The sequence below is a fragment of the Camelus ferus genome, chromosome 20 (assembly GCF_009834535.1).
Source record: "Camelus ferus isolate YT-003-E chromosome 20, BCGSAC_Cfer_1.0, whole genome shotgun sequence".
Taxonomy (NCBI): domain Eukaryota; kingdom Metazoa; phylum Chordata; class Mammalia; order Artiodactyla; family Camelidae; genus Camelus; species Camelus ferus.
Genome location: NC_045715.1, coordinates 20,679,047 through 20,705,558, shown reverse-complemented (window position 1 = coordinate 20,705,558; position 26,512 = coordinate 20,679,047). Strand labels below are relative to the sequence as shown.

At 51.9% G+C, this 26,512-nt stretch overlaps 6 protein-coding genes across 9 annotated transcripts; 3 read left to right on the top strand and 3 right to left on the bottom strand.

The window, feature by feature from the left end:
* The first annotated feature begins 2,914 nt into the window (after positions 1-2,914).
* LY6G5C (lymphocyte antigen 6 family member G5C) lies at positions 2,915-6,246 on the top strand. Its single transcript, XM_032463515.1, has 3 exons — positions 2,915-2,932; positions 3,850-4,051; positions 5,791-6,246. Exons 1-3 carry the CDS (start codon positions 2,915-2,917, stop codon positions 5,952-5,954), a joined length of 384 nt encoding a protein of 127 aa, XP_032319406.1. The 3' UTR covers positions 5,955-6,246.
* A 2,051-nt stretch (positions 6,247-8,297) lies between these two features.
* LY6G5B (lymphocyte antigen 6 family member G5B) lies at positions 8,298-10,647 on the bottom strand. Its single transcript, XM_032462695.1, has 3 exons — positions 9,875-10,647; positions 9,603-9,731; positions 8,298-9,332 (listed from the first exon to the last, which is right to left on the bottom strand). Exons 1-3 carry the CDS (start codon positions 9,960-9,962, stop codon positions 8,932-8,934), a joined length of 618 nt encoding a protein of 205 aa, XP_032318586.1. The 5' UTR covers positions 9,963-10,647; the 3' UTR covers positions 8,298-8,931.
* A 147-nt stretch (positions 10,648-10,794) lies between these two features.
* CSNK2B (casein kinase 2 beta) lies at positions 10,795-14,876 on the bottom strand. Of its 2 annotated transcripts, none has more exons than XM_032462694.1 (7): positions 14,721-14,876; positions 14,040-14,122; positions 13,234-13,336; positions 12,557-12,672; positions 12,039-12,114; positions 11,702-11,891; positions 10,795-11,027 (listed from the first exon to the last, which is right to left on the bottom strand). In XM_032462694.1, the coding sequence occupies exons 2-7, from the start codon at positions 14,109-14,111 to the stop codon at positions 10,937-10,939; spliced, it is 648 nt and encodes a 215-aa protein (XP_032318585.1). In that variant the 5' UTR covers positions 14,112-14,122; positions 14,721-14,876; the 3' UTR covers positions 10,795-10,936. The 2 variants fall into 2 exon arrangements, with proteins under 2 accessions (XP_032318585.1, XP_006178830.1); XM_006178768.3 differs by lacking the exon at positions 14,721-14,876 and adding an exon at positions 14,360-14,515 and having other exon boundaries at positions 10,797-11,027.
* A 77-nt stretch (positions 14,877-14,953) lies between these two features.
* Positions 14,954-18,494, top strand: GPANK1 (G-patch domain and ankyrin repeats 1). 2 transcript variants are annotated; one of them, XM_006178766.3, is made up of 4 exons: positions 14,954-15,380; positions 15,939-16,151; positions 16,418-17,128; positions 17,883-18,494. In XM_006178766.3, exons 3-4 carry the CDS (start codon positions 16,521-16,523, stop codon positions 18,325-18,327), a joined length of 1,053 nt encoding a protein of 350 aa, XP_006178828.2. In that variant the 5' UTR covers positions 14,954-15,380; positions 15,939-16,151; positions 16,418-16,520; the 3' UTR covers positions 18,328-18,494. The 2 variants fall into 2 exon arrangements, with proteins under 2 accessions (XP_006178828.2, XP_014409700.2); XM_014554214.2 differs by having other exon boundaries at positions 14,955-15,380; positions 16,415-17,128.
* A 1,219-nt stretch (positions 18,495-19,713) lies between these two features.
* On the top strand, positions 19,714-22,233 carry C20H6orf47 (chromosome 20 C6orf47 homolog). Its single transcript, XM_006178765.3, has one exon. The coding sequence runs from the start codon at positions 20,571-20,573 to the stop codon at positions 21,450-21,452; it is 882 nt and encodes a 293-aa protein (XP_006178827.1). The 5' UTR covers positions 19,714-20,570; the 3' UTR covers positions 21,453-22,233.
* Positions 22,234-22,350: 117 nt separating this feature from the next.
* Positions 22,351-26,445, bottom strand: APOM (apolipoprotein M). Of its 2 annotated transcripts, none has more exons than XM_006178763.3 (6): positions 24,252-26,445; positions 23,724-23,878; positions 23,376-23,449; positions 23,183-23,281; positions 22,896-22,994; positions 22,351-22,491 (listed from the first exon to the last, which is right to left on the bottom strand). In XM_006178763.3, exons 1-6 carry the CDS (start codon positions 24,363-24,365, stop codon positions 22,466-22,468), a joined length of 567 nt encoding a protein of 188 aa, XP_006178825.1. In that variant the 5' UTR covers positions 24,366-26,445; the 3' UTR covers positions 22,351-22,465. The 2 variants fall into 2 exon arrangements, with proteins under 2 accessions (XP_006178825.1, XP_014409703.1); XM_014554217.2 differs by having other exon boundaries at positions 23,724-23,838; positions 24,252-26,443.
* Between the last annotated feature and the right edge of the window lie 67 nt (positions 26,446-26,512).

Genomic DNA, 26,512 nt, shown 5'->3' with positions numbered 1-26,512 from the left:
TGCACTGTTCCTAGTGGGAGGTGCTGGACTCAGCTCTGGGCTGCATGTTTGGGCAGAAGGTTTGCTCTACGTCCTCGGGAGGGGCATGTGTTGCTTACACAGCTGTCACAAGTGAATGAGGGACCAGAGGGTGGAGGGTTCCGGGGGGTGGGGGCAGGTGTTGGGGATAGCTCATCCACCCATCACCAAATCTTCCCAGCTCTCTCAGGAGCCCAGTCATTCATTTTTTCATTCATTTATATTCAGATTAAATATCCCCTCTCTAAGTTCCGCTCCAGAATGCAGAGTCGCAGCCACTTCCCTAACAGAACCTGGCTTTCGAGGGCCCAATTATCTGTAGCCCGGCCCCTCGTTTGCCCAGATCCATTCCCGAACTGTGGCGTTGGGTCCTCAAGCCCGACCTCCTTTGTTTGGTCATTCAGCTGCTTACCCGCAGCTATCCCTTGTCCCGGGGGAGAGGCCCTCAGTCTGGATACCATTATCCGCAGTTGTCACCATGGCGACTGTTGGAACGCCCCGCCTCTTCACCCCAAGAAAGCCTCCAAGGTGCCCGTCACCGTGGCAACGAACTCCGGCAGTTCTGCGCGCTCACCCGCCGCGCCCTGCCACGTGGACAGGGGAAGAGCGAAACGAAACTAGGGCTGGATTAATAACCCTAAGACCCCACCCCCTCCGAAGAAGACCCAGCGCAGCCTCGAAATACGACCCGCCTCTTCGCTCCTGCGACCCTTAGGGCGCGTGGCCGATGTAACTCCACGGCAAGTCCTCTTGGACTTCTCAGGGGGACCCCTGCCTCAGTCACCCATAACTCTAGTCTTTAGCCTTTTCGTTACGGTTATATTTGAAAGAGGGATTCAGAGGGCGCTGTGAAATTCCCTTCTGCTCCCCTTTGCCCTCCTCGCTTCAAGAGCAGTCCCCGCCGTCTGATTCTTTTCATCTATCACTCTGTCACTCATTCAACAAAGATTTATATAGGTGCCGGTGCTCCTCCCCATTTCTCCATTACCTTGACTTTCCTTTAAAATAATTCTCTTATTTCTATCATCCCAAAGCTTTTGGGGGTGGGGGGTAGTATAGCCCAGTGGTAGAGCGCGTGATTAGCACGCACAAGGTCCTGGGTTCAATCCCTAGTCCTCCATCAAAAAAAAAAAAAAAATTGCTTCCAAAGCTCTTGGGGTGCGTGCAGTGGCGCGCGTCTTCCTCTCGTATTTCTGTTTTCGCGTCCGTGTTTCTCGGGTGTGTCTCCGTGCGTTTCTTCCCATCTTCCTCATCAGCACCCCGAGACCGAAGGATTCTTGGGTAGTCCGAGACAGTAGCTGCGAACCCTCGGGCACGTTCCCGCCCCAAACCTCCAGACCAGAAGCTGGAGCAGGTGGTGCGTTCCTGGAAGCCGAGGACCCCCCCCCCCCACGGCCCCCCAGCCCACCGACCCTTAAAGCAAAAACCCTTTCTCCCACAGAGAGGGAGGGACTGACCTGACGAGATGCCGACAGAGCAGTCGGGGCGGGCCCAGCAGGCCCCGGGCGGAGGAAGTGGATACCGCACCTGAGGCGGGTGGGCGGCCGCTCATTGGTTGCTGCGTGGGCTCCTAATCCTGGTCTGGGAGGGATGTTGGCGCCACAGTGCCACCTTCTGGGGAAGCCGCGTAGTGTCTGGGTGTCGGCTAGGGCCAGACGCCTGGGTCCTGATGCCCGGCACGCCGTTCCTAGGTTGCTTCCCCGCGGCAGGGACAAGAGCCAAACTTGGGCTGGCGGCCGCCCTCTCGTCCTCCCGAAACCTCTGAGGTGCAGCCAGCCGCGGAGTTCGAGCGCACAGCGCCGGAGCCTGTGGGCGCCGGAGATCAGACCCACTGACCTGCAGCAGAGCTGAGGCGGGCCCGGAAAAGGGGGGCGTAGGGAAAGGCACTTACTTTCCAGAACCCACAGGAGGCACTGGGCTGAGAATGACCATTCGGGGCCCAGGTGTCCTCGCTTTTGGATTTCTTTTATTTTTAAAAAAATTTTTTATTGCGCTTTTGGATTTCTGACACGTCTTTCCCATCTTAGAAAATGGTATCACAGTCACCTGCTTTTGTAAGCCTATCCCCCTTTCCCTCACCCTACATTCAGTTTAAGTCCAAATTTGTCCAGTCTTCCTCCTAAATGTTATCTCAGAATCATTCACGTCTCGGCTTCCCTCTCTTTTGCTAGACCAGGCCGCCATCTTGTGACTGGACTCAGGAATAGCGTCCTAACTGGTTTCCCGGCCTCAGAAATCTTTATGAACAGAAATCTGATCTTGTTACTCCTCTGCTGAAATCCCTTTGGTCAGTAGTTTCCACTGCCCAAGTGCCCCCGGAAAGCACTCCCCACCATCATTGCTTGTTGACTTGCCTCCTGCACTAGACTGTGTGCTCTGTCAGAGTACAGACTTTGTGAAATATTGTATCTCCAACACCTGATTCAATGAATGTCTGTTGAATTAATATGAAAGAAGTTTCCCCTCTCATTCCCCTGTTGCTGGGCCCTTGTCCCCAAGCCAGGATGTTAGGCCCCAGAAAGGCTGTGGGTGGGGACACTCTGTCCCTCTGGCCATTCTGGCACTGATTTCTACCCCAAACAGGTGTTGCCTCTCCCTGCCCTCTTGGCCAACTTCTCTTCCACCAATATAAGGCCAAACCAGAGGCTGATGGGAAGTCATAAACTTAATGGCAGTCCCTGCAGGTAGCCGGAATCTGAGTTCCCCCCAAGCCCTGTACATTAAGAGGAAAAGCCCTGTCCTCTTAATAATTCTGGTCACGATGAGCTTCGCATTTGGTAAGTGGCTCTAAGGGGTCAGAAGGTTCTCCTAGCCTGCTGGATAGAGAAATCCACAGACACCAGGTGTCTGGGTACATCTTCCAAGGATGTTCAGGTAAACCTAGGCAGGAGGAAAGATGGGATGTGTGGGCTTGGTGGGATAATGCCTGCAGACTGATAATGGACTGATGTTCATTCTGAGGGAGATTTCTGGTAACTTCCCCAGGGATGTCTCACTCAACAGCAGTGACCTAAATGGATATACTAAAGGGAACCTCTTCATATCTGAGGACAATACAGAATAGGGAGGGTTGGACGAACATACCAGATGACAGCACTAGGATCCACCACGTAGAACAAGGCTGAATCCAACCTGATAACCTCATTTGGCTGCAAAGTACCATCTACACAGAAACAGGATTCAGTGTTTGCTCAGCATCTGCTTCACACCAAGTGCTCTGCCGGGTCTGGGGACTCATTAACATGTGGTCTGGGCCTGGGACCAGAGGAAGAGGGAGATGAATATGCATGTAATAGAGGAGGGCTTTGGTGGACAAAATTAAATGAGTTGGATCAATGAGAGGACCACCAAACAAAGAATGTGGCTGTGGGCTACTTGAAGTCTCTTGTCTACACAAAGCAGAGATTCTTCCTGTCCTGTGATGGTCCACGCTGGTGTTTTCACTTCTGAATGTTACAGATTTAAGAAAGCATATTCAAGAGAGTCTGGGAGTGTGGAGGAGTGTGGGGAACTGTGACACCAAGTCACAGAGGAAGAACTGTCCTAACAGGGGTACCCAAAGTTGGAATGGGCTGACTTGGCCTAACCATTGAACTTAGAGGCTTGCAGAGTGCTGGGCACATTAGCCCCTCAAATACATGGTGAATGAATGAATGGATGAATGAGTTCCTCATTTCAGGAGGTATAACAGCAGAGAACGGTGGTTTTTAACAAGCACTAAGGCTTCTAATGGAAGATTTAGCCGGATGGTTTTAAAGAATTGGTAATTTTATGGTTTTTTGAGATGGGTAAGTGGGAGGGAACAGTGGGGTTGGCCAGCCTGGAAATTAGGTGGGTTTGAAATCAGTGCTTCTCTATGTTCTAGGTCAGCTCAATCTTAATGAACAAGAACCCCCTTATCTGCCTCAGTTAAACAAATACCTTCGCTGCTATCGATGCCTCTTGGAGACCAAGGAGTTGGGGTGCCTTCTGGGATCTGACATCTGCCTTGCCCCGCACGGCAGCAGCTGCATGACTCTGTTCATAAAGAACAGTAAGCTGCTTTCCCCCTTCTGTCTTGGGCCCAGTCTGTTCCCAAACTGAGCCTCTACCAGCCTTCTAGGCTGTACCCCAAGTCTGGTTCCCACAGCTCTAAGATACTATTCCATCACTGTCTGTCTTTCCTTTCCTTTCCTTTAGAGCCACTCCCTATCTCTACTTCCACTCTCCTTCCCTCCTCAGCTCACCCTCCTCATAGCACCCAGACTTGTAGGGGACCCTCAAGATCACCAGATCCACAAGCCTTTCTTCAGGCTGCCTTCTCCCCATCTGTCAGCAGTAGTTCCTGCCAGCATCAGTCTTCTCCATCTTCCACTGCTTCTTCCCAGTCTCCTTCATGAGTCTTGCCTTATTCTCCATAACCCTTAACAGTTCATGTTCACCAAAGTTTGGTCCTTAGCTCTTTACTCTCCAAGAGGATTTTATCTTTCTTTGGCTCCACCTAGCAGCCATGTATGGCATCCTCCTAAATCTGAATGTTAGCCAAAACTGTCATATCAAATTGCCCTCTAGACATCTCCACCTCTTTTTCAACTTGCTGGAAATTGACTACATTCCCTTGTTCCTCATGCTTGCTCTTCTACCCGAATCCTCACCTTTTTCAAGTTAATAAGCACATAACACAGACTATGTGCCCAGCACTGTTCTAAGCACTAACAACCCTCCGAGGTAGACATTATTATCCCCATTTTACAGAGGAGGAAACAGAGGTGCAGAGCCTTGCACAAATCTCCTAGAGGCTGAGTCACACAGTTTATGGTCGCTCCAGAGACGGTGTTCTTATCAACTGCTGTTCACAACTGCTTTCATTCAAATCCTTTCATGATACTTTTCAAACAGCTGATGCACAGGTGTGGTTCCATATCAGAGTATTCAGGGGTATCAAAGAGAAGTCTCCTTCCCACACCTGGCCCAATCCATTCAGCTCTCAAGCACAAACAGCAAAAAACTATTTAAAAATGTCTTTATTATCCTTTCTGTGATCTTTTATGCACATCCCACCTATACAAATATGCTGTTTACTCCTTTTCACCTCTTTTTTTTTTCCTCCACAAAGAGTAGCATACTACTGTAAACACTGTTCTGCACTTGTTTTTTAAACTTAACAGTTATGGGAACTTGATGTTTCCATACCAGTTTGTAACTAGCTTCCTTGTTCTGCTGTCCAGCCGCGTAGTATTCACAGCATGGGCATGTCAGAGACAATTTATTCATCCCCCTACTGGACCTTTAGGTTGCTTCTAAGTTTTCACTCTCTTAAGCAGGGCAGCAATGACGATCCCTGGACATGGGCACAAAGATTTCCCCCCTCCAGTAATATATATAACAGCAGCAGGAACATCCTCTTACTTTTGATCCATAAAATAAATGACAAACACCTCCCCTCTGCAATCTGACCTCCAATACATCTCCCAACTTTTTCTTACATGGTCCCATCCAAAGTGCTGGTTCTCCCAACTTCGCTCCGCAAGTCCCAACTCACCCCATTCCAACTATCACTGTATTTCAAATGGCCCTTTCTCACCAATCTTCGTTGGGAAACTTCTGAAGAGTTTATGGCTGGTGAATTCCTGGCACTCTCTGCCTCTGCCCAGTTCCAGGAATCTTTGCGTTTGGGGGGGTCCAGGGTAGGGTTTGAGGGCAGTGTGGTCAGTCCATGCAGAGTGAGGGGATGGGAGGGTTCGAGGCTTTGCCTGGACCTCCGTGTCACTGACTGCTGCCGTCCCTCTGCAGACAGTGGTTCTGACATCATGGTGAGTGACTGTCGTCCTAAGGAGCAGATGAGTGATTGCTCGTACACCCGCACTTCTCCGGTGCTTGGCTTCTGGATATTCTCTCGATGCTGCTTCCGGAATTTCTGCAATAACCCTCAGAACAGAGCGCTCTATATTTCTTAGAAATTCTGCGGAGACCTCTGGAGTAATATTCTGCCAAATTCCAGCCATCCCCCCAATTTCCACCCAGGGGCAGCTGGGACAATGCCCATCCCTGCCCACCAGCCCTCCCTGCCTCCCCCGAGTTACTGGACCCCAGCCCTATCTACTTCTTGGTTGACACCCTTGAATGTCCCTGTTTCCACTCTGCCCCTTCCCCAGGCTCCCTCTCCAGAATTTCCTTCAGTCCTGTCTGACAGCTTTCCTCCTGTCTGCTCCCACCTGGAAGCTGCTGCTTTCCCCTGCTTTGCTCCTTCCCTTTTTCCCACCACAGGCCTCTCTTGTCCCAAGTCCCCAGCTGTTCCTGCAAAATAAATTGAGGTACTGAAGTATTTGGTTTGTCTCTCTTCTGGTGGAGGTGGAGGCTGAGGGAGGTGGTACTGCCTGACGGCCCCCTCATGGAGCCCGTAAGGAGCTCCCAGCTCAGCAGAGCTATGTTCCCGCTCTGCCCCACTGTCTGTGACTCAGCTCTTGGCACAAAGAGGTGAAGAGGGACTGGAAGCCATCCTCCAGGGAAGACCAGAAGGGCAGTGGGTGTCCTCAGAAGTGCCATCAGACCCAGAGCTATGGGGACTAGTGGGCAGGTCCATGGGGGTGTGTGGGTGGGAGTGGAGCTGTGGAAGAACCAGGCCAGGGAGGAGAAGGTGCGGAAGAAGTTTTGTGAAGAGATGTGAGGCCCAGTGGAGCACTGGCCTCTGTGGTCTCAAGCTCAACATCCCTTATCAAGGACCACAGTAAGTTACTCAACTTCGTGCCTTGGATTTCTCAGCCGCTGAGGCTGTCTTCCAGTTTGACTTGCTAGAGCTGTGTAAACCCTGGGCCTTTGCCTTTTTTTTTTTTTTTTTTTGAACTTTTTTTTTTTAATAATAGCAATGTCAGTATCTTATTATTTTTTTAAATGGAGGTATTGGAGCTTGAACCCAGGACCTTGTGCATGCTAAGCATGCACTCTACCTCTGAGCTATATACTCCATCCCTGGGGCCTTTGTCTTATTTTGAAGTCAGAGGTCACGGGGAAAAGTGGGCCAGCAAGAGGGGGACAACTGGTTGGTACCTCTTTTTGTACCTCCAACTGCTTCCTGACCTAAAAACAAACATTGGTGTCTCTCACCAGAGCACAGGCTGTTAAAGGGGCCACGAAGACCTGTTAACTTATGTGCAAAATGTTGTGTAATTTAGATGCTGCGTGACACCACTTCTGTTCAGCACACAGACAAAATTCATCCATGGCGGTGCGACTCAGGCCAGTGGCTGCCCCTGAGAGCTGGCGGGGAGGGCTGAGGAGGTAGCTGTGTGAAGGCAGCTTTGGGTGCTGATAAAGGCCTTTATGCTAACTTGGGGAGTGGTAACACAGGTGTGTATTTTACAAGAATCCATCTTTTGGTGTGCAAACTTCTGTATGGCCAAAAAGGTTTAAAACTGTATAGGCCAAAATCTGTGTGCATGTTTGTCTCTAAGGCATGTGTCTATTTCTGAGCCCCTACTTTCCATTTGTGTGCACATATTTACACTCATTCTCTCAATCTTATGAGGCACTATCCCTACTTGACAAATGACCCAAGTGAAGCAGAGACCAACTTACCCAAGTAGCAGAGGAGCTGGGATTTGGCCTTCTAGCCACAAAGCTGCACTACTTTTCAGAAAAAGGTTTCATAATCCCAGAACTGGGTTACAAAATTCAGAAGGGTGGATGCCTGGATGTACTCATCTTCAACTCCTGGTGCTTAACACCAGGCCTGGCTCAGAGCAGTGTGTTCAGTGTTTATTGAATGTATGGGAAAGGATCAGTTATGAATATTCATTATTGCCCTCTGCATGCTTACAGTTTTTCAAAACATTAAAATGAAAGATTCTACCACTGCAACCCCACCTGTGTGCTCTCTGTACTTCCCCACAGAGGAGGTTCTAGGTGCCAGGATCCTGAAAACTGAGGATAGGCAGGAACGCAGGAACCTCAGCTCCGGGTGACTCTGAGATGCAGACCTGGGCCCTATGGTTTGCTCTTGAGTTTCCCTGGTTGAGTTTTTCCTCTTTTCTTAGGTGGAAAAACCTGACATCACTCAGGTTTAGCTACCTAGGTTTTGTAGGGTATGTTTAAGGCTGGGAGGAGTCACAAGGACTCTGATCTCTTGCTGAGCAGAGGGCGGAATGGATGAGGGCTGTGTGGGACGGACTACGAGGAAGCCACAATGGTTGAGTGGGCAGGGTGCTGCAACCCTGTTGGAACCCCACACCCAGTTAACTTTCTTTAACCTGTCTACACCTGCCCACACCTGAGCCTGACCCCATAAACCATGTGACACAGACTTAGCCCAGTTTGTTTATTGTGGAGGGAAACTGGGGAGTGTGGAGCAGAGGACAGAGCCTCTCCCCTCTCCGGGAACCTGTGGAAGCGGGTGCCAGGACTCAGTGGCGTGAAGTGGAGCTGAGGAAGCCAGAGACGAAGATGAGATGAGAGAAAGCAGTAGGAGACCAGGTGGGAGTGAGGGTGGTGGAGACAGTGAGGTAGGAACGCCAGAGTACCAAGTCAGGAAATCTGCACAGAAGTCCATCCCTCACCCTTCTTGATGCAAGTCCAGTCTGGCACAAGGTTTTAGAGAGAGTGTAAGAATGGAAGTGGGAAGTGACCAGACTGAGAGAGGATCAGGAAGCCGAGGGGGGGGATGACGGGAAAGGGATGAGGAAACCACTGTGCCTTTCCTAGGGCAGCCTAGGCATTACCCACCTTTGAGACTGTTTTCTAAACGGACAAAGGGCAGTGGGTGCAGTGCCAACTGCTTTCTGGGGAGGAAACTAAACTAAAACAGCCATGAAGTACAGAGGAAAAGAGGCCCGAGAACTCACAGACCAGAGAATGTGGTCTTCTGAGAGGGCAGTGAAGGATGCTGGGGTGTTAGGGGAGAGATGCCGGATTAGAGTGGAATCCAGGAAGGGTAAAATGTCAGGGCTCAGCCTGGGGAAGAACCAAAAGTCCTGAATTGTTGAGGAACAAGTATATGCGGCGCAGCTCAGCAATGGACAAGCTCAGGTTCAGGGGTGGGGCGGCCAGGGGGTCCAGGCCTTCAGGCTTCTTCTCAGCATGGAAGCTGGGCAGGGGCAGTGAGAGGTTCAGGGCCTGGTAGAACCACTGGATCTGGGACTTGGACAGGGGCCGGGGCAGGGACCCGTCAGTGGGCTCAGGCAGGGAGCCCTGGACCTGGGGGCTGGACCAGGAGTTGCAGTAGTCGTACTGGCAGCACTCAGCCTGGTACCAGTACTCTGGGAAGTAGGTGGAGCGTTTTTCTTGGCAGCGGTAAGAATTATACTGTCCACAGCCTCGGATGAAGAAGCGAACCTTGGTCTCTAAAGGGGAGGGGACAGCTAATGACTCCTGCTGCCTCCCACAGTCCCCAAACCTGGCACCTCTTTCACAAGCTCTCTCCATCCCTCACCCAGACCCAATTCCTATCCCAGACTCCTTTAGAAGGAGCCAGAAAAATTAGCTTAACTGGCTCCCAGAATCCCAGACCCCTCCACTTCCCTGTCTTATACCTCAGGCTCCAAGCAGCCCTCATCTATGAGACTAAGCCATAGGCTGTCCTGCTAGTATCCCCTTCCTGGGACTTGACTCACCATAATAGATGGTGATCACCATGCATGGGGATGCACTGCTGACAGTGCACTTCTCCGAGCCTGAAATGCATCCTACAGAAGGATCTTCCAAGAGGCAGAGGTGGCAGGTCCGGAGTTCAGGAACAGGAGCTGGGGAAACAGACAGGAGGGATGGGGGTGTTGACCCACTCCAAATTCCCTGCCCTTCAGGGAGCCAGCACATCCAGTGCCACAGCCCACCCCTCTGCCTGGACTTAATCTTTCCTCCCTCCCTGCCCCTGGGCCCCACTTACCCTTTCCCACTGTGAATCCCACCATGACCAGCACACCTACAAGCATATGGGCCTTCATTATGGAATTCTGGGGAGAAGGGCAGTCCATGAGGGGTGACCATACCCCTTGAGCCTGAGCTGCAGGGTGGTTTTGACAAAGCAGAATCTGGGCAGGAGCTACCGTAGGTACAGAGCTTTATTTCCGCCTGGGGCAGGATTCTGGCTGGAGGAGGAAGCTATTAACTTGGCAGGAGGGACAGCATGTCCTCACCCACAAGGTCTGGTTCCTGAATGTAGGGGCAGTCGCCCAGACAGGGGCAATACCTGGGCCCCAGTCCAGCAGTTTACCTTTGTCCTGCCTGCCCCTCACAGATCTACTCCCGCCCCTCAAGGCTGCATGGATTAGTTTCTGTCTCTGGCACAATGTGCTATCCTCTCTACACAACAGAGCCAGTCCCTATTGCGCTGGGAGAAACTTTGGACACAGTGACCCCATCCTTCTGAGATGAGCAGGTCTCAGCTCTCCCAGTAGAGGGCGCATAGACACCACAAAGCAGCAATTATGGACCTGTCCCTCCTCTCCCCACCCCCTACAGTTGTCTTGTTTTGGGAAACCACTTTCCCTGTAAAACCCAAACTGAAAGTGTTGATTACATCCCTTAGAGTATAAACAGACAGCCATAGGTGACCCAAAAAGAACAAATTATCTCTCTAGCCTTTGAAATCTGACTTTTCTGAGTCTTTCCCTTGTGATCTTTGCACATCCCCACACCCAGTCCTAGGAACTTTGCTCTACTACTAAAAACATCATCCAAATCCACTGGGCACAAATCTGTGCTGGTTTTCAATTTGAGGAGGGTGAGCTTGGCCAGGAGGGCTCCTGGGGTCCAGCACACCATCACCCTCCCTTTCCCAACCCCAAGCACCAGCAGACCAGCCCATGGCCTTTTCTTCCACTTTATTTCATATTCCCACCACAATAATGACTCCTTTAATTTAAACTAAAAACCAAAGAGGGTTCCTGAAAGGGTGGCAGCAAAGGAATGAAAGTGTCAAAGACTGAGGGACAGGTAGGGTGGGGAATCAGCGAATCGTCTTGACTGGGCTCTTGAAGTTGCTGGCGGCTTGGAGCTGCAGCTGGTAGGCCATCGGATGAATCTTGAAACCGTAGAGCCTGGTTTGGGGCAGAGGTCAGAGAGGCAGCAGGGTGAGCCCCATCTTGGCCCTGTCAATGGCCTGCCTTCCCGCCTCCCTATCCCAGCTCCTTTATGGGCCTGCTCAGCGCTTAAGGGCAGTGGTTCCCAAACTTCTTCCCTCAAGAATATTGAAAATGTGCTTTAAATATCTGTTAAAACTCAGTATACATACATAGGTGTGTGTATGCACACATGTCTACGTATGTGTCTATGTGTACACGTCAGTACTTGTTTCAAAACTATTTCAATACTATTCAGCTTTCAAACCTGGACTTCCCTTCTCTACACCAGAGTAAAAATGATGCTCCAGGAAGATAAACCACACTTGAACCGTGGCTCTGAGGATTTCCTGGCAGGTTGAGGGCAGATGGCGACAAGGACGGCTTTTCAACTGCCAAACATTACTCTAAGCAATTCACACATTTAAAAATATGCTGTTGGGCAGGTATTGCCATCATCCCCATTTTATGGATAAGGGGACTGAGACATAGGTAATCAAACAACTTTCCCATGGTCACTCAGCAGGGAAAAGCCATGGCTCTGGGAGAAGTAGGCCTCAAGAAAGGACCATGCCCTGTACTTGTTCACCCTTCTTTCTGGGGGCTCCTGGGCCTTGCTTTTGACCCTTGGTGACTCTGTCCCTACTCCCCACCTGGGCACAAACTGGTTGGCGGGCCGCTTGGGCCGGTACTCGGGGTGCACCATGAAGAGCATGTGAGGGAAACCGGTGCCGAAGTAGGCGCCGTCCGTGTGGTGGTGCCTCGATGACTTGGGTGTGTACACGTCCATGCACTTGGGGCAGTAGAGCTTCACCATGGCCTCACCTGGGATGTCCGAAAGGCCTGGGAGACAGCCAGACTCAGCAGGCCAGGCAACCCCAAGCCTGCCCAACCTCCCTCCCGGACTCAGCCCCAACTTGCTGAGCCCCAGCTCCTTCCCAGTGGACCTGCCATTTTACACAGCCCTCCTTTCCCTTTTCCAACACTCACCGATGGGAAGCATTGGCTGGTTCTCACAGTACACACGGGGACAGTAGCCAAAGTCTCCCTGCTGGTACTTTTCCAACTGAAGTGAATAAAATGGAAGGGGTTGGTGGGTAGGTGCGAAGTGAAGAGGCAATTCCCCTCCTTGGCCCAACCCAAATCACTCTGTCCCCAACTCCTCCTGCCTCTCTCTGTCCAGAGGCCCCTTCTGTGGCTCAGATTGGCCCTTGGACTCCTCTGCTTCCTTTCCTCCAGTTACACAGGCTGCAGACCATCAGAGCCATTCGCTGCTTGTTCCCTGAGGAAGAGGCAGTCTACAATTTCCTGCCCGAGGTCACATCTCCCTCCCTGTAAACACCCCCTTCAGCACAACCCTCAATCAGGTTTTAACCCCCAGGCCCAGGGGTTCTTTCTCTCTTCTCAGCTAGATTCCTTGACAAGGCTGAAACAAGTGACTTCTTGCTGCAGGAATCTGTTTCCCTTGTTGCCTCTGAAGGAGTCAAGTGGGAGTAGAGAGGCCTCACCATCTGGGCGATGCCACGGTTGGTGAGGATGTAGCGGGCGTGGATCAATCCATAGAGCATTTCGGCTGCCTGCTCAATCAGGTCGCTCTGGTTGGGGTTGTCTTCCAGCTCCTCATCTGCAATATGGCCCAGGCTGAATGCAACCACTTGTCTGACAGCTTTTTTAGGTGCTCTGCCCACCCCCAGGGGCTGCTGGCTACTCAGTTAGCCCAGCATCCAACTCAGAGCCTCACCCACCCACAGCCCAGGCATTTGACCCAGAAACCTGGGCCTCTGACCCTTCCACCCACCCAAGGCAACTGTGCCTTCTCTCCGCCCCTCTCAGCTTCTGCTCCCTTCTCTCCCTCACAACTCCCTTCTCAACACATAAATACAAAGATGTCAACACAAAAGATAGACTCTAGACTGAAAGGTGCCAGCCAGGAGAAACAGAAAATCAGACCCATGGGGAAACTGGTATTATAGAAGAGAGCTGAGTTATAGGATCAGAGTGTGGGAACAAGTGGTATAAGTCATAACACTCAACAATCAAGTGGGGAATCAAAATGGAAGTAGAGAATTTGGGGTTAATCGGATCAGAGAACCAAAAGGAAATTTAGAAATTCAAGAAGCAGGTAAACAGAATTTGAAGAGGAAAAGAAGCATAGACACACAAAACAACCCTGAGGGTATCTCACCAGGCTCCAGGTCCAAGATCATGTCTAGAGCTTGACGATAGTGAGGCACCTGCTCATTGAGTCCAGTGAGATTGAATTTGTCCTGGATGTAGTCTTCATCCACCTGTCAGGACATGGAAGTCAAGAGGAACCCACAGCAGAATCCTCAGCTTTGACCTAGGCAAGTTGCCCTAACTGATGCCTTATCCTCAACACAACTGCTCCTGTTCCCTTTGATCACCACTCCCAACTCAGCAGAAGCACCTGAGTCTCCATCCCCAGTCCACGTATACCACCCATAAAACCTTTGGCTTTTCTTTTCTAAGGATAAACAGGTACAGCAATCCCCTCCTTAGAGAGACATTCCTTTCAAGACCCCTGTCCCTCTTCCTGCTCCCCATCTCCAGGTCTCAGTTTTGGCCTCCTCTTAGGGGCAGCTGGCTCTCTGAGGAAGGTGGAGGCTGAACAGCTTGGGTTCTGAAGGCAATTACAATCCCTTATGTTAACACACAGCTTTACATGTTACCAAGCATTTTAACATGCAGTATTTTATTTCTCCAAAGACAGGTTCTACTAGTACCACATAAAAAAGAAAACACACGGGTTGACATGGCCAACATTATACTGCTGGAGTATGGCAGGGTTGACTTGAGGCCCCAGTCTTGCCCATTCACCACAAGTTAGCGAGGGGGTTACTGAGGAGACTCTTCCTTAACAAGAAAGTTTCTATAGAAGCATGTGAGAGAAGTGTGTGGAAACTGAATAAATGGGAGAATATCTGGCCAGATTATACGTGGAGATGGATAGGAAGATTGAGGAGAACTCACTTCACAGAAGAATTCATTGCCACGGAGCCCACAGAACCAGGAAATCCAGGACACCTCCTCTGAGCTGCTCATCTTCACGTCAGCTAGAAAAAGAAGTGTAAACCTAAGATCTCCCTTCCTGCCTCTGGTATCCTCCCTCCTCCCACACTTTGCTCTCCAACCGCGGAAGAATTTGGGGCCACCCTTTTTTAAAGGATCCCAGGCTGCAGCACGTCTCTGTACATCGTCTTATTCACACCTCAGGCAATTTTCTCTCACTGAGATTAAGGAATTCTTTAGGGTCCTACCACTTGGAAGAAACCGACAGCCACCAGTCCTACCCACATCCCTGACGCTCCCGAAGGCCAGGCCTGTCTCCTCTGTGTCAGCTCCGGCAGGGCCCCGCGGCTCAGGCTGCCTACCCCCGCAGGTCTCCCCGTGTCCCTGGCCCCACTCCCAAGCGTTTCAAAGTTTATCCTTTCCAAACAAGGGCTAGGCCCCTCCTCTTCTCAAGGCCTGGCAATGGCCGTCAGGTCCCTTTCACAGGAGTCCCCACATCCCGCCTCCATACTTCAGGCCACCCCTCCCTCCCTCGGTGCCGGACCAGGTCACTTCCTTCCCCACCCCCACATCAAGGCGCCGAGACCCCATGTGCCGCGCCCAGGGACAGGAGACACCGAGCGGCGACGACCCCAGACTCACCGGCTGAACGGGGACCGGGACCGGGGGGCGGGGAGGGGAGGGGAGTTTCTACTTCCAAGGAACCGCGGCGACCGCTACAACGCAGGCCGCGGACCCAACCGCGGCAGGCGAAGTGGGGTGGGGGGAGTGGAAACTGGGGGTGGGGTGGGGAAGAGGGCAACGCGCAAGCGCCTAGAGTCGGGAGCCGCCGTGGACGCCGGGAGATGGAGTCCCCGGTGGGGAGAAACTGGCGAAACTAGAGAAAGACGAACTACGAACCCCAGGATAACCCGCGCACGACCCTGGTGTCGCGAGGCCCCTGAGGGACACGCTCGGGGGCGGGGCGCAGAGAGGCTCTAGGAGTCGCCACCGGAAGCGGAAGCTCAGTAGCGTGTTCTGGACCGGGGAGCCTGAGAAATAACAGCCCTGTGATCCTCGGACCCTGGAGCCGAGAGGGGGCGGGGAAAGGAACGAGGCTGGCTGAATCGTTTCCAGCCGTTCCCCTAATACAGCATGCCTCAGGTCCCGACGCGATCCTGCTACTGAGGGCATCGACCTCATCCCTTGCCAACCAGCCGGTTCCTTATCGCCTGTCGAGCCCCTTGCCCGAGTCAGCCTGCCAGTAGAGACCCCTGACGAGGCCCATGTTTCACCCCGGGGTTCGGCCTCCTGAGGTGGGAGGTGAGGCTGGATTCCGTGTTGAGGGACTTGGGTAGGGTGTACTGGGTTGAGCTGAGCGGTGTGAGAACCGGGACGTCCCGGTGCGCTAACCTGAGGTGGCGCCAGCCATTCTGCTGCTCGTCCCCTTGCACTTCTCCATTTCCTCTTGGGGCTTGAACAGAGCGTTCTGCTGCGGGCGCTAAGTGTGACCTTCGAACCCTGGTCAGAGTAATGGTGAGGGGCTGCGTAATGTTATTTCATTTCACGGCTTCTGGGCATTCTCCGCCTCCTTGGGGCCTTTTTTAACCGCGAGAGTGGTTTCCCAGGTCCAGAAAATGAGCTTGTAGCAGGGGCCACGTTGAGGGAGGCGAAGGGCATTGTGGGGGCGTTATGTAAAAGCAGGACCCCTCTGCCCCAACCGACGGATCCTTCTTGGTCCTCGCGCTGCCTGGGCACGTGGCGCTTTTCGCGTATGCTATTGGAAAGATTCCAGGGCGGGAAACACCCCAGCGCTTGCGCATGCCTGCGCCCTCAGTAATGTTTTGGTGTTTTGTTGTTGTTGTTGTTGTTTTTCCCCAGCCACGCATGCGTGATTGTGTCATGTGGCCACTTGTGGACTTCTTAGCTTGGAGTAGCACCATTTTGCAGTACGGAAACTACAAAGCAACGCAGACTGGAACCTCTCCTCGATATCTGCTTCCTGCTTCCGGAGAAGTCTGTTTTGATTTGGGAAGACGTTACCCCGAAATAGGATCAAGGGAGATTTAAACAGCCAGGCTGTTTTTCTTAATGGTATGTCTTGTGCGGTGGTAAAGTAGTTTCAGAATTTATTGGCGGTGAGAATTGGAGTGGGGGCGGAGTCCAAAAGCTCTGGGCAACTGTCTTACAGAGTCTTCTTTGTTAACCTTTACTAAGGGACATGGTCTGTTACTGTTGGGTTTCCAGTTTTTCCACAAGATCTATGACCCTCAGGCCCTGCAGAGTCCTGGGTTGTGGGGTTACATTTGGGGTATGAGGGGATTTTTGACTCTTAAGGATACTTTTCCTTATCCCAGCAGGTGTCTGGAGGTGGCTCTGGTCACTGCAGGACCACCAAAGGCTTGGCTTCCTTGTCTCATCCTCCCCTTGCCCAGTCTCATTTTCCTAGCTCTCCCAAAAGCCATGTCCAGGTCCTCCCTCATTAACTTTACCCCAGCCACTGACCCCAGTGACCTCTGGAAAGATGGGCAGCTGCAATCACAGCCTGAAGAGCTGGAGCCCACCCTTGATGGAGCTGCAACCCGGGCTTTCTACGAGGCCTTAATTGGGGATGAGAGCAGCACCCTGGAACCCCAGAGATCTCATCCTGAGCCTGCCAGTAAGAGAAAGAGGAAGAAAAGAACAATGAGGGAGGCTGCAGCAGGAACATCAGGAGGACATGGACAAAGGAGATCCCTGGAGGCAGAAGACAAGATGACCCAGCGGATACTGAGGGCAGCCCAGGAGGGGGACCTGGCAAAACTAAAAAGACTGTTGGATCCCCATGAGGCAGGGGGAGCTGGGGGGAATATCAACGCTCGAGATGCCTTCTGGTGGACCCCGCTAATGTGTGCTGCCCGGGCCGGCCAGGAGGCAGCTGTGCGCTATCTCCTGAACCGTGGGGCTGCCTGGGTTGGGGTCTGTGAGCTGAGTGGCAGGGATGCTGCTCAATTGGCAGAAGAAGCGGGCTTTCCTGAGGTGGCCCGCATGGTCAGAGAGAGCCCTGGAGAGACGAGGAGTCAAGAGAATTGGTGAGGGGAAGCCTTAGCCCACACCCATCTTTCACTGTATTCTGCCCTTCCTAGCCACTCCCCACCAGAGGCCCCAGAACAGAGCTGAAGGGTTCTCTCCCCTGCCCCCCTGTGTAGGCTGATAAGGCAGTGTAGTAGAGTGCTTATAAACATGAGTTCCCTGAGTTTATTTTTTAAATATTTTAAAATCTTTTCCACTTTTTATTTTTCAATTTTTTAATTGAACTATAGTTCAGGCATAATATTACATAAGTTACAGGTATACAATGTAATGATTCATAACTTTTAAAGGTTATACTCCATTTATAGTCAAAATATTTGCCATATCCCCTGTGTTGTACAAGCTCCCTAGATTTAAATCCTGTACTTAGATGGGCACCCTAATATCTATGTGCCTGTTTCCTCATCTGAGAAATGGGGGAAATAAGAGTACCTTTCTCAATAGGGTCTTGAGGATTAAATGGGTTAATATATGTAAAGTCACAGAACAGTGCTGGTTGCGTAGTAAGCACTATATGACTACATTAGCTGTGGTCAATTTTATTTTTCCCTTGCCTGGGAGCCTTGTGAGGCCTGATTACCATCTCTTCTCCCAACTGTGCTCCTCTGAGTCCCTCATTGCTAAGTGGGGAGGAAAGCAATTTGTTCCTCAGCAGAAACACTGGAAGGACCCTGTCCCATTCTGCCACCCACCCCACCCCCCGAGGCCTCAACCTTTGTGCTGTCCTAAACCCTTTCTTCTCTTTCTCTACAGGTCCCAGTCCCCCTCCCCCCAGTACTGTGAGACCTGTGGTGCCCACTTCCGAGACTCTAACCACCGTACATCCACTGCTCACCTGCTGTCACTGTCCCAGGATCTCCGGCCCCCCAGCCAGCCCCTTGGGGTGCCTACCTCCAGTCCAGGCTTCAGGCTGCTGCTGAAGGGGGGCTGGGAGCCTGGAATGGGGCTGGGGCCCCGGGGTGAGGGCCGTGCCAACCCCATCCCCACTGTCCTCAAGAGGGACCAGGAAGGATTAGGCTACAGATCAGCACCCCAACCCCGAGTTACACATTTCCCAGCTCGGGATACCCGGGCAGTGGCTGGGAGGGAGAGAACCCCTCGGGTGACCACAATGAGCCAGAAGAGGGAGAGAAGGCAGGAGGAGAAGGACAGGGCCTGGGAGCGGGATTTGAGGACATACATGAATCTTGAGTTCTGACCTTGGCAAGGTCTGACCCTGGTCTGCTTGAGCCTCTGGCCTGGGCACTTTGGCTTCTACTTCCTGAGGTCTGCTCAGGTCCCAGACCCTCAGGTTTTGAACAGTGGGCTCTGCCTTTGGGAGAGAGAGGCTGAGAGTTAAAAAATAAAATTTTTTTTCCTCTTTGGTGTTTTATTCACTTTTCTGGAAGCTGTTGCAGGGAAGCCAAACAAGGCTAGGGACCACATACGTGAGCTAGAAGAGGCAGCTCCTCTAGGTGGCATGATAGGGTCACCTTCCTGCTAGTCTGGTTCACTTCTAGTCCCAGCCACTGCCTTGAGGGACCCACCTTTTCCTTTCCTTTCCGTTCCCTTCCTCTCCTCTCCCTTTCTTTTTCGTTCTTTTTCTTTTTTCTTTCTTCTTCCTTCTTCCTTCCTTTTCTTTCTTCCTTTCTTTCCTTTTTCTTCCTTTCCTTTCCTTTGTTTTAAATATATTTTTATTGACGTATAGTCAGTTTACAATGTTGTGTCACCACCTATTCTTTCAATCCCTGAACCAGCAATTACCCATCTCTGTGCAAGTCTAGCCTCCCCCAGAAATCATCTGACCACTCTAGCCAATTCAATCACTGATTTCACATAGAAGTTCATGTGCTATGCACTAAAAGTAGGAATGAAAGATACTCCCAGTCTTGGGGTTGCTCACAGCTGGAGGAGGAGACTGTATGTGATAAAATACAATGCACGGTGGTAGAAGTCAGAGAAGGCTCAAAGATGATGAGAGTGGGTAGGGTCTTGGAGGAAGAGGCCAGTGTGATAGGAGGGCCTGATTATGAAGTCTGTAAGCTATTGCTGAACTGGGATCAGAATTCTGGCCTTCCAGATCTGCATTTTAAGCCAAGATTCTTCATTCTGCTACCTGAAAACTGAGGGCTGGAAGTACATCCTATTTGTCTATACTTGTCTTTCCCAAATTTCCCTCTCTCCCTCCTCCCTTATGCTGCTCATACCAGGTGCCAGGCAAAAGAAGACCTCGCTGTTGTCAAATCTAGGAGGTAAATATGCATGGATGGGCGGAGGGCTACTCAAGTCCCAAGCCTTCTCTCATAGCTTTCTTTTCCAGAAAATCCTTTAATGAAATCTTGGACTTTAAGAGAAGGAATGGTGGGGGATACGGGGAAGAACTCAAAGGCAGGAGACTAATGGGAGTGGGCGAGTTTAGGGGACACTGGTGGTCCCGGGACCTCTGGGCGACGAAAATGGAAGGCTGGATTTACTGGCCCCCAGCGACCTCGGCTCCGCGCCGTGTTACGGCCTGGTGCGCTCTGACGGCGCGCACAAGCGGCGCGGGGGCGCGGGGGGCGGTCGGTCGGCAGGGTCCTCCCCGTGAGCTTCGGGCTCCGCCCCCGTCTGTCCCTGTAGTCCCTGTGCTGCTGCTTCCGGGCTCTGCGGCTGGCTCCGGGCGGCTCCGCGAGGCCGCGGCCCCGACGCTGGGTCCGGGAGGGGCTGCAGCGCCCGGATGCCTGGCTCCCCACGCAGGCCCGCGCTTTGCCTCTCGACCGAGAGCTCCGAGGAACCCTCCAACCTGACCTTGCTGAAGCTGAGTCTCAGCTGTGTGCTCGGGGACCGGTGGGGCTACTTACAGGATTCACAGCCCTCTGAATCAAGGGACGAACGCTGCTGGCTGGAGTTTGCCGGATAGCTCTCCCCCTATCCACCTAATAGACTTCCTACTCCTGAGCTCCTTTAGGATAGCAGTTCAGAACTCCCTCAGTCGGGAGCACCTAGGACCCGGGGCCACCTTTCCTTCCTTCCTTCTTGGATGGAGCACCGCCTCCCCATTTTCTGGGGCACCTTGGGGCGTGGCCTTGGTGAGTGAAACTTGGGGTGCTGCCTGCTGGGAAAGAAACCCGGAAAAACAGGGAGGACACTGTGGGGGTGACCCAGGCTTTGTCAGATCCCGAGACTTTCGGAATCTTGTGTGGTGGTGGTGGTGATTGTGGTGGTGGTTAATAAATTTGGATGTGCCTAACTTTACCTCAAAACTGAAAAGGAAACAAGCCACCTGCCACGTTTGAGGCTGCATAACCATCCAGGGAAGTGGGGAGCCACTTCTGAATTCAGAGTAGGACACACCAGGCAGATACCTGTTCTGAGCCTGAACAGACTCTGGCTTCTGAGGAGAACTTCAGCCCTCAAACCTGAGAGTCTAAGCAGTGCCAGGAAGCAGCACCAGAATTTGGGGCTTCATTACACACCCCAGCCATGTTCCTGCGACGGCTTGGTGGCTGGCTACCTCGCCCCTGGGGCCGCCGGAAACCAACGAGGCCTGACCTGCCTGCCCCAGAACCCAGACAGATGGACAGCTCCTCCGAGAATTCAGGGAGTGACTGGGACAGTGCCCCAGAAACCATGGGAGACCTGGGGCCTCCCAAGACCAAGGACTCAGGTGCACAGATGAGCTCTGGGGCTGCTCCAGAACCAAGCAGGGAGTCCCAAGTTGAGCAACTGGAGAGCAAAAGAATGGATTCTTTCAAGTGGAACAAGACTGTCTCTAGCACTCAAGGGTCTGGGAGACTGGAGGCTGGACAGGCCATTCCCAAACTGGGATGGGATCCTGTGGACTCAGGTGGCACCAGGAAACCTGGAGTGTCCCCTGAAGAGGGACTGAGCCCCTCTGGGCCTGAAGCCCCACTGGAGAAGCCTGGTCGGCGTCAGAAGCTGCTGGGCTGGCTGCGGGGGGAACCAGGGGCTCCCTATCAGTACCTGGGGGGCCCAGAGGAATGTCTGCAGATCTCTACCAACCTGACCCTGCACCTGCTGGAGCTACTGGCCTCAGCCCTGCTGGGGCTATGCTCAAGGCCATTGCGGGCAGCCTTGGACGCGCTGGGCCTGCGTGGACCACTGGGCCTCTGGCTACATGGGCTACTGTCCTTCCTGGCTGCCCTGCATGGGCTCCATGCTGTTCTGAGCCTACTTACCGCTCACCCCCTGCACTTTGCCTGCCTCTTTGGTCTTCTACAGGCCCTGGTGCTGGCTGTCAGCCTCCGGGAGCCCAGTGGGGATGAGGAGGCCATTGACTTGGAGGGCGAGAAGCTGGGGAGGGAGGGTGAGGAGCAGAGGGGAGACCCAGGAAAGGGGCTGTGACCACAGGGTGGGGTGTGTCCCATGGCCCCATCCTCAGTGAGGTGGGAGCAAGGGTGAACACAGTGTGGCCTTTAGGAGAGTGGGGGGCATGATTTAGATTGTAAGCACAGGGACCTCAGGGATGGGGTAGAAACCCCAGAGTATGAGGGCACAGAGCCCCCCTTCACACACAGGAGAGAATAGAACTGTTTAGGTGTCTGTTTATGGACAGTGAGGGCATTGCCCTTGAATTCACCAGCTGTTGTTAATTTTTGCTTTTACATTTCTCCCACCTCCAGTTATTTTTTTTTCCACCTCCACTTTTTAAAAGAAAAAAAAAAAGTGTGATGGTGGAGAATAAAGACTAAAAGTCCCTCTCTACCTTTCAAAACTCTCCAGGGGTGGAGGAGACCAGAGGTATGACAGATAGATCTCTGGATAGGGTAAGAGGGTGGTTGAGAGACTCAAGGTATCCCTTGGATCCTGGGATCTGCACCATCTAGGGAGGAGTGGCACTGCTAGGTGGGTGAATTAGGGGGTCTGGATGGGGTCCTATAGGTGATGGAGCCTGCAGGGAGGATCTGGGTGTTCCCAGTAGCCAGAGGGAATGGGGACTGTGCAGGCATTGTTAGCAGGAGGGCCAGCTCAGAGGGGCTGTCAGCTCAGACAGGCAGTATGGGGAGCACTGGAGTCTGCAGACCCCACTGGGGCGGGGGGGGGGGGTGGTTAGAGATTTGCTCACTCAGCAATAAATAACTCTGTCACACCAAATCCTCAATATACCACTACAAAGTAAGAGTTACTGCCAAGTGTCCTTCCTGACGCCGTCCAACTGGGGGTTTATGTGGTAGAAGGTCCAGGGAAATATTGAAATGGAGGGAGTGGGACTAATGTCTAGAGACAAACCCCCTAAATTAGATGAGGATTGAAAAACCTTTATTACCCTTGAAAGGGAGTTGGGATTTTCCAGCTTCTCCCCTACTACAATGTCAGCTTCTATTGTATCCATCTGGGGGTACAGATGAAGCCACAGGTCAGTTACTGGACAGCTCGCAGGCCTCTGGTGGGAGGAGGATGAAGAGAAAAAGATGGAAAGGAAGGAAACCCAAGGAGAGAGGTAAGGCTGGTGGTAGTGAGATGAGGAAGAATGCACTCCCTCATTCCCGCATTTCAGAGAAGAGGGTCTCTGAGGCCTTTTTGCCCTGCAGACCTCTGCACCATGTCTGACCCTTCACCCCCTTTATCCACTGCAAAATCAGAAACCTCTCTTTTGAGTAGCCCAGAGCCCATGATTACTTTCTCTGGTGCCATCACAGCCTATGACACAAATAGAGGTGTCAACACAGCCAGTCTGATGATGCCAGCCTTTGCCCAGCCCCTATGCCCACTTGAGTCCCTTTCAACCAGGTCTCACAGAAGACTTGGTGAGTCCTAGTTGTCTTCTGTGAGACTTTACCCCCTCACCTTGATTCCTGGGAGTCAGTAAGAAGGCCTTAAAGTCCAGGCAGGAGGTCAGGGACTGGAATTCCTCCACACACTTCTCAGGGGGGTGTGGTGAGCGATCTGAATGGACAGAGCAGGCCCAGGTCTGTCAAATCCCCTGCTTCTAAGCACCACCTCTGGTGAGAACCTCATGGAAGCACCCAGCCCTTCTTGGGATGATGTCACAGGGCCCAGAGGAAGGGGCTCTCTTGCCCCTGCAACCTCACCATGCTTCCCTCCAACCCTTCCTGCCTGGCATCCCCACTCACTGTAGAGAAGGAAGCGCTGGTAACCCTGGCCTGTCTCTTTCAGCATGATTCCGCCTGGGCATGAGCTGGAGAAGAGTTTGGTCTTCATGTCAGGGCGGCCTGTGAGGGTGGGTGGGAGGAAGTGTGAGGACAGCGATGCAAAACCAAGCAAGCCCAGGAGGCTTGGGGAGAGCAAGGGCTGGAGAGAACCAACCTTCAGTTCTGAGATCTGTGCTCCCTTCAGACAGGTAGTAGATCCATTTCCGGGGCACACACAGCCCATTCTTCCTGCAGAGGTGGTGGTGGCAAGGAGAAAAGACTGAGTGACCTCTCAACCACTCAGGACCAGCCTCTATTTATTCCATCTTATTCCTCCTTGAAGCCTGGGTCCCCTTTGGGGGATGGTTAGGTCCATCTCTCTCCAGAGGGAAACTAATAGAGCTATTGAACTCAATGGGCCAAGGATAGTGGCTATACCAAAGAGCCCAGCTCTTTCTGGGTGGGTGCTCTCACCTGGGGCAGAGACTGCACCTACTAGTGCCTCTGCCTCCTCACCACTCACGTGCGGATGGTAGCTTGAAGCTGGAGCTGCATGGGGGCAGATCCCGCAGCCATGTTGAAGACAATGTTGTCCACAGGGTCAAAAGTCGCCAACTCCTCCTTGGTGGGAGCTGCCCCTGCGATAAAGAACCACCGGCCAAGGTGGGGCTCTGGGAACTGAAGAGACAACAGGGGAGCAGAAGAAGGTGGGTCCCACTACAGAATCCATCCAACCTGTTCGTTAATCAGGACTGCAATACTTACAAGTGAAGGTGTTGGCTGGCCTTTTTCCAACTGGGGGTTGGATCCACGAGATGGGAGTCATTAAATGACTTTTCCTCTTTGCCCCTCCTCAGTAAACCTGCCCCCAGCCCCATCCAATTGCACCATGTCTTCACAATGATGGCCACAGCACTAATATTTCTTTACTTGTTCTTGCCATTATCATCACAACACCTGCAACCTCTTCCCCACTTCCTTTCCCAGTGTGGCTTTCTGGTCATCCCTCAGACCCTCCCCACCCCAAGCTTCCCGAACTCTCAGTCCATACCTCTTTCCCATCCACTCCTTGAGGTGTCAATTGACTGTGCTCAGGGCACTGGTAGATGGAGTTAAGAAGAATGCCATAGAGGTAGAGTACAGCTGCCCAAATTTGGTGGAACATCTTCAGGAAGGAGGAGCTGGTGCTCTGCCTGGAGTGGCTGGTGTCTTAACTGTTCTCCCCCACTGGCTGCTCAGTCCACTCTGCTTCCAGCCCCCTTGCCTTGACCCTTGATCCTTCACCTGCTAATGAGTAACTTCAACCTTGTTTTCCAGCCCAAGCCTGGATTACTTACAGTGTTTGGGTCTTCTCCTCTACTGAATGTAACCACTTCACAATACATCCTGGCATGTCCAGGATTTCTCAGGAGTTTTAAGGAGAGTTGAGCCCTCCAGGTAGAAGCCTGTGGTCTTTCAACCCTGGATATCTGCTGCGCTGTGCAGCACTGAAGAGAGGTGGATTGATTCTTTCATACATTCACTCAGCAAACTGTTTTTAAGTCCCAGCTGTTTGTTAGGAACTGGCTAAGCCCTGGGAACATAAAAATGAGTAAGACAGTTCCTGGCCTTGAAGAATCAGTCAGAGGAAAACTAGCTATGTAAACAAATCATTTTAGTACAACCTGGTAAGTGCTTTAGAACAGGTATGAACCAAGTGCTAGAGCATGATGAATGGGAGGCTTTCTCTCTGAAGCTGATAATTGGGGAGGCAATATGTATACCCCCTCCCCCGAAAAGTCTGCCGACACATGAATTCATTCTCTGGTTTATTACTACGAGTAAGAATCCATGTAACCTAGTGGTTAAAATGAATAGACATTGGGGTCAGGAGAGTGAATCTACTACTTATTAGATATTGTACAATTTTATTCATCTTTATGCCTGCTTTTTCATCTGTAAAATTAGCAAATCATTGGTCTCATTCGATTAAAAGAGAGAATGCACATAAAACCCTTAGCAACGGCCTGCACATGGTTAAGTCCAAAGTAAATATTCGCTATAATTAATACTAATGATTGTAAAGCACTTATTATAGTCTCTGGTGGGTATTAAGTTCTCAACAGGAGGTAAGGAAAGAATTATCAAGAGGTAGTCATTGGGTAGTGCCAAGTGGGTGGAGCAGTTAATGCAATGAAAATTGGGGCTTCCTTTATAACCCACAGACTGTCATAAAGATTTGTTCTCAGAGGTGAGGCTTGCTATGGGCTTATGATTTAGTTAAAAGAACAAAATTTGGGTGATGGGTATTTGAGGTTTCATTGTATTGTTATGGAGTCATGTTTGACATCTTTTTACAATAAAAAACTAAAATACAAGTTATGGGGGCACTACAGTATAAGTGTTTGACCCAAAGGAGTCTGGTAGGCCTGGATTTGTCGGTTCTGCCACTTACATTCGCCTAAAGATGGATGTAATAACCGTCTCAAATGTTGAAAGGTTTTTAAATGACAGTACCTGAACTCCTCAGCAAATTGGCTGACACAAACCAGGGGCTCACTAAATAGGTGCTTATTAGAACTCTTAATTGAAACAGTACTGGGCCTTGGGGATAAACTACAAATCCCAGAAAAGCTGGGCACGAAGGCAGGCACCCCGGCAGGACCGCGGGCCGAGGCCCTTGCCCGAAGAGTGGAGACAGAAGAGGACACAGGGACAGTAACCCCCGCGGCTCCCGGCGCGCAAAAGCCTTCAGGCGGCCCTTTTAATCCCCCAGGGTCAGAGCCTTGTGTTTCGGTTCAGTCAGACTCCATTTGCTCCCAACTCCCAAACTCGGAGGCGTCCTTTTTTTTTTTTTTTCAGACAAAAGTCTTGAAAGGTAGTAAATCCTTAGCTTCTCCAAAACATGGCGTGTCCCCTCGGCCGCACACCGCTGAGGAAGAACATGGCGCCCAAACTCGCAAGATGCCCACCGGGCGAAACCGAGCTCGAGCCCAACGACGCCACCACACGCAAGTCAGCTCGAGAACCACCTCCAACTGCCTAGGTAAAGAGTGACTTCCGGAGGCGCGGAAAGAGTGTCGCAGCGAGGGGGATAGTGAGAGGCGGACAGAATTCTAGGTGGCCAGGACAGTGCCACCTCAAATTCTCTGCAGGCCAAGACGTTCACATAGATTGGCGAGACATAGTCTCCAGTCTCCCAACTCCAAGATCCATACAGCCGTTCAGTGCACCTCTCCAGGCAGTCGAAGAGTCCCATATGGTAATTAATTTTTTCAGGCATTTATAGTGGCCACCACAACTCCCTACTGCTCAAGCGCGCGCACGGGAGAA